This window comes from Aulostomus chinensis, chromosome 9 (assembly GCF_037954235.1).
Source record: "Aulostomus chinensis isolate RoL2024-O1b breed Wild chromosome 9, RoL_Achi_v1.0, whole genome shotgun sequence".
NCBI lineage: Eukaryota > Metazoa > Chordata > Actinopteri > Syngnathiformes > Aulostomidae > Aulostomus > Aulostomus chinensis.
Window position 1 is genome coordinate 6,592,400 of NC_141328.1, and position 6,064 is coordinate 6,598,463.

At 41.0% G+C, this 6,064-nt stretch overlaps 1 protein-coding gene across 1 annotated transcript in view; it reads left to right on the top strand.

The window, feature by feature from the left end:
• Window positions 1–5,497, top strand: part of LOC147255607 (segment polarity protein dishevelled homolog DVL-1-like) — a 34,103-nt gene extending 28,606 nt beyond the window's left edge. Inside the window, exon 15 of the mRNA XM_086213426.1 lies at window positions 1,180–5,497. Within this exon, the coding sequence (XP_086069552.1) occupies window positions 1,180–1,700 (521 nt within the window). The 3' untranslated portion in view covers window positions 1,701–5,497. The remainder of the gene's footprint in view (window positions 1–1,179) is intronic.
• Window positions 5,498–6,064: the final 567 nt, after the last annotated feature.

Here is a 6,064-nt window from a genome sequence, read left to right on the forward strand (position 1 = left end):
TTGAGGAGTCGCAGTCTTATGATTGGACCTGTGACAGGAAGTCACACTATCTTAGCCTGAATTAACAGCAAGTATCTGGCTGAGTTGTGTAAGAACTGCTTTCTCAGTGATTCTGCAGATAATTTGCAGGTTTATCCTACCCCGCACTGATGGATCCCGATAGGCTTTCTTTTTTTTTTTCAGAAGCAGCTACGTTACTGCTTGTAAAGGTCTTCTATTGTCAAGCAACCAAAACCTTAAAAAATATATCTATATCTTGTCAAATCAAGGCAGCACATGGAACATTTGAGGTGAACAATTTCTTCAAGCGTCATGGTTCATGGCATTCATATGAGCTTTCATTGCCGGATTAGTTTTGAATTGAATGTCGATGCACGTTCATTAACTGAACTTATATTTTGCCCGTTGGTTATTTTTTTCCCCCCCTTTAAAACAAGCAAAGTCATTTCACAAGTCCGAAGTGTTTACTTTGGAGACTCGTGGATTTACATGTTTATCCACAGTGGTAAACGGTGATTCTGGGAGAGAAGCAGCTGGTCTAAATCACATGTTGCTGGGTAGTCAGGATCTGTGTTGTGGTTGGGCCCTAATAGGCATGTCAAAAGACAAAAAAACAACAACAACACACATTTATCTGGCTCAAATTATGAGTGAAGTCTGCACCAGTCACAGCTGGCCATTTATGTTGGCCTGTACCTGAGATTTGACAAAAACAAATACAACTTTGTTGTCTCAGAAACTGATGACTCTCTCTAAGCCTGCAAGATAACCCAAATTAAAATTAGAATTAAAATGTTGGTCATGGTCTAAATAAATGGATGCATTGGTCTCACCAGTCCAAGGCACAAAAGAGCCTTGACGGGAGGTTACACTGTTTCATTTGCTCAGTGTTTGACCAATATGGGCTCATGCCACTTGAAATAAGCTGCCATGGGTAAATAATAAGCTATTTTGGCATTGAAATTGTTTTGGACCCCATATCATCAGTCATATCATCTGAAGTCTGTCAAATGAAGGCAAACATTAATTTGAAAAATTTATTAAAAAAGCTCAGCCAAGTTTGCTTTAGTCTGCTCCAAATTTGATTCCTGTCACTGTTCCTATGTTAAGTTAGAGCTGCTGACTGTATTTTTCAGTAGAGGGCTAAGCTAAAAATGTCTTCTTCTCACTTCTTAACAGGAAGTCGAAGCAGTGGCTCCAACCCCAGTGCAGGCAAGGGTAGACGCTCCTCCCCACAGGAGAAGGGTCATAAGTCAACATGCAGCGAATCAGAACCAGGCATCCGCGGAGGGAGGCGTGGTGATAGGTCCACCAGCCAAATGAGCCATCACAGCCACACCGTGTCCAGTCAGAGTCACACCCGGTCAAGTCTCAGTCACAGCCAGTCGCACAGGAGTCACTCGCTCTCTCAGAACAGCCACCCCACCTTCACCTACAGTCATGTCCCCTTCTCCCAGCCAGGACCGGGCTCCTGTGCTCACAGCGAGCGAAGCCATGCCTCCTCCTACGGTCCCCCAGGTTTGCCGCCACCTTATTGTCTGGCCCGTCTGGCCCCCAAGACCCCAGTTAGCAGCAGCACACCACCTGGAGCCCCTCCTGGGAGAGAGTTAGCAGCGGTTCCTCCTGAGCTCACCGGCAGTCGCCAGTCCTTCCAGCATGCTATGGGCAATCCCTGTGAGTTCTTTGTTGACATCATGTGACAGGACAGTGCCTTTAAAACTCATTGAGCACAAACAAGTCTCCCCGACCTTTTCCGCCCCTTTCCTCTCAATCTTTTGTCCCGGACCGAATCTAAGTTCAGAATGTAGACTGGCCAACCCACTTCTGTATGGGCAGCGAGAGCACAACAGGAGGGCGTCGTCACACAACACAATCTTGTGTCCTCTGTGGCTGAAGACCCTCTCTTTTGTATCGATGTGACGTGTACAGTTTGTGAAACGTGAGCGGTATTTGATGTGGTGATTCTTTAAAGCTGCCACACAGACATTCTCCGGAGTGTACCCAGGATGTTTCCTGTTCTGCAAGACCTTTAAACTGGTTGGGCCTTGATCTCAATCCCCAAGACCCAACATCTCGCACTTAAGAACTCTGTGGGCCTAGAACTTGGACTGGATCTCCTGACTCATGTCATACTGATAACCCTTGGCATGTTATACCAAACCTCTGGCCCGCGTTTCATATCTAAGCTCTTACCTGCCAACTACTAAAATGCTAACCTTGATCAGTGAATATCTTCTACTTCATTAGGGAGACGCCCACAGACAGCCAATAGAACTGGGCTGCATAATGCATGACTGTCTCAACCGCTTTAAAAAAAATAAAAAAAAAAAGAAGAAGAAATTTTATTAATAAATTTTGTTTAAAGTATTACCATTATGGGGGGTAGCCTCTTGCCAATGTTCAAAAGGAAGAATCCGTACACTGGATGATTTTTGTGATGTTATTTATGTGATCATGTTGCATTGATGGTGTCATACTTTGTCTACTATGGCTGACTGACAGACAATCAGACATCACCCTTTGTGAATCAGTGGCCCGTTTCCACTGTCTTAGCTGTGCTTTGTCGAATGTATCATCGTCCCTGTCAGTGACTTGAACCCTGACATTCATGTTGGTTTAAACACATTAAAGTGATACTTCAACCAAAAAAAGTGTATTTTTCCTTTCAAGTACTCACAAATAGATGCCTTCAGCTCACAAAATGTTTCTTCGACTGCCGTGGCACTTCCTTGTGATTCCTGAATGCAGATTGAGCCTGACACGTATAATTAGCTTGAAGCTAACAACAGCTAATAACAAAAACAAAAAAACAAAACAAAACCACAAACACTTGCGTTTATCCTCCATTATAATCCGCGTTTCACTTATCCAGATGGGATTTGCTGTGCTACAAACATTTAACTTTAACTTTTCTGGCTGTCCATGAGTTCATTTTAACACCTAGCGTGACCAGCTAGCCCGTAGCGCACTGGAAGTACTATATCTTGTTATTAACTCAGTTTAAAGTATTTGTAGATTATTGAACATACAGTTTTATGATGAGGACAGGGATTATACCAGAAGATGAGTTTAAGAGATAATAAAAGGACATTTTTTGGGCAGGTTTGTTGGTCGTAGTTTATAGCCAACAGTTGCCGGTAGCTTAAGGTAAATACTTATGGCTGGTTCTTTCTGCAGTCTGGAATCACCAGGAAGTGATGTAGTGGTGTAAAAAAAATATGTTTGTGAGCTCATTTTTGAGTACTTGAAAGGCAAAATATACTCATTGGGGGAAGCAAGACTTTAAGTAAGCCAATCAACTAGATTGCAAACAGTGGACATCCACCAACACAGCTGCGAAAGCAGAGACAAAAGGTTTGACATGAACCAGCTGGCTTACAGGTGGGTGTCTCTTTGGTAGCGAGTGTGATAAAAGTCAGTGCGATGAAAGCCAAAGCCTCACATTGTGTGGTTGATATTTCTGTATAATGTAGGAGCTGTTCTCATCAGACACTTCTCATTCTTTGACTACAAAGGGGAATTCTGGCGTTCAGATTCCAATCTCCTTGCAAAACAATGGCAAACCCTGTTGTATCTACCTAAAATAAAACTACAAGAGGGAAATAACGCATACAAACACTAGTTTTATGAGCACTTTTCCATTTTGTCTCTCCCTCCCTTTAGTATGAAACACTGTTTGCAATCAAAGCTTTCTCTTTAATTTTTTTCTTTACAAAAGAATAAATTGTACATAGAAATTTATTATATATGAATAAAAATATATATGTTACAAATTTTGTATGCATCTGTCCATAATCCCCTGTAACCTTTCAGCCACTAGATGGATACATAAATGCTTAAGAGTGTGTTAAAAGTAGAGATTCCTCTCTGTATTTTAAAATCTGATAAAAAAAAAAAACAAGCCAAAGTTTTTTTTTTTAATTATTAACAATTGAGAATGTTTATTTGACACATTCAAGCACTTCATTACTTCTCAAGAGTGTATGATGGTCATCAAGTAGTCCAGACTACTATGTGTGGTATTACTGCACAACGCTACGACCCCTCCTCCGCAAAATTTCGTCAAGAATAGCGAATCTCCTTTGTCGCGCAGTGACCTTAATGGAACTTTTCGGCGCCGCTTCACACCGTGTTGTGTACTTTCCATGTGGGCCGAATTTCTCGACACAGCCAACATCAACCGAGACCCCCTCTTTACTACTGCCCACAAGTCACAGATGTTAATGTTTGAGTGATGAATCACCTCCCTACACAAAAACTAGTCAGGAAGGAAGTGAGAGCAAAGATGACAGCTCACATACAGAACGTCTTCATTAGAGCGCCTTTCCTGTAATCACGCTGTAACCTCACTGTTGTGTGTCATGTGTAGTCTCAGCCTGATTCTGAATGCAAATACACTGACGCTGTTGCATTTTGACATTGAATCTTGTGTCAGGAAATAAGAGAATTTCCTGAAGTTAATTACTGTACCCAGTAGGGAGTAAAAAGTGTGACGAGGGTTTGAGTTTGAGTAGGCAGAAGGAGTAATGACATTTGATATCTGGCCTTGTGTGAAATGTGTAAACCTTTTAGTGTGGGTGAGCCACAGGAGGGAAAGAATGATTCCTCACAAGAGCAGAGGTAAAAGGTCATTAAAAGTTATGAAATGATTCCAAAAGACAAAGACACAGATGGCAGGTTAACTGCTGTTGTGTTTTCATGATGTTATGGGGAAAATAAGATCTGGGAATCACACAATGGACGGGGATGCAATCCTCTACTACCTACAATGAGTCAGCAAATTTCCCCCCTTTTTTTTTCAAAATTCAAAGCACTTACAATAAGGAGCCTTCACTTCCTTTTTTTTTAAAGGAAATAAAAAATAAATAAATAATCTTGGTTTGGGCAATACTGAAAAGCAGTAACTAATTGCTCAACGTTTTAATCGGACTATCCTACTTTCATTTTAGCACAACAGCGAATTTGTGCTATGGTTTTTCTTTCAGTTTCCCTAAATGTCAGTCACCAGACATTCATCATCAGATGAACAGCACAACATGCTGCTGGAGTGAAAACCCCAAAATTCCAGACTGTGTTCATACCCTTGAATGAAACACGTGACTGAGTAATTGATTTATTTCCACTTAAGAGAGCATCTTATTTGTGACCTCCTGCATTTTAAAGGCTTAGTAATAATGAAACGTATTCTTTTCGACAAATTACTGTAAAAAAAAAAAAAAATTGCATTTTAGTCCAGTTTCAACGGTATAGTTTCTTCTTGCGTATTCTGATGAATGCATCCGCTCTGAGACACGCACAGTTGAGAAGGAAAAAGCCAATCAAATCAGAAATGGGCTTAACATGACACATGGTTTAGATTGGAAGATTTGCAAAGAAATGTAAAGTTACTTCATTTAATTTTTTTTGCTGGTACATTAAATAACCTGAGGAAAACGACAGCTCTTGTGAAATATTCTCTAACGTTTCCTCTCAGTGTGTGAAAAAAACTTGACAAGATATTCGGAGTTACTAGAGGTAGAAAAAAAAAACTTTTTTTTTGCCTACAACTTTCTTACATTTTAGGGGACTATTTACTTTTACTCCACTACATTTCAGAGGAAATGTTGTACTTGTCATTCCATTACAATGACCTGAAGCCATCATTGAGTTTAAAGAAAATTATTTTTGCATGGAAAATGTGGCAAAATTGGAAGATTATGTACTTTGTCAACTTGACTTTGACGCAATCAGAGCTGATATATTCCCACATGATTTTAGAGGTGAGAGGAAGTAATGCATTTTGTCACTATTTTTGGAAACACAAGTTCTCCCAAAACCAGGAAGAAACAGCTTTTACTTTATTTGACTTTCCGTAGAGGAAGAAGGGCTGCACGGTGGTGCAGTGGTCGGCACTGTCGCCTCACACCAAGAAGGTTCTGGGGTCAAGTCCCGGCACGGGCATGGGATCTTTCTGTGTGGAGTCTGCATGTTCTCCCTGTGCCTGTGTGGGTTCTCTCCAGGTAGTCTGGCTTCTTCCCACCGTCCAAAGACATGCAATTGGAGACAAGGCTAATTGGATACCCTA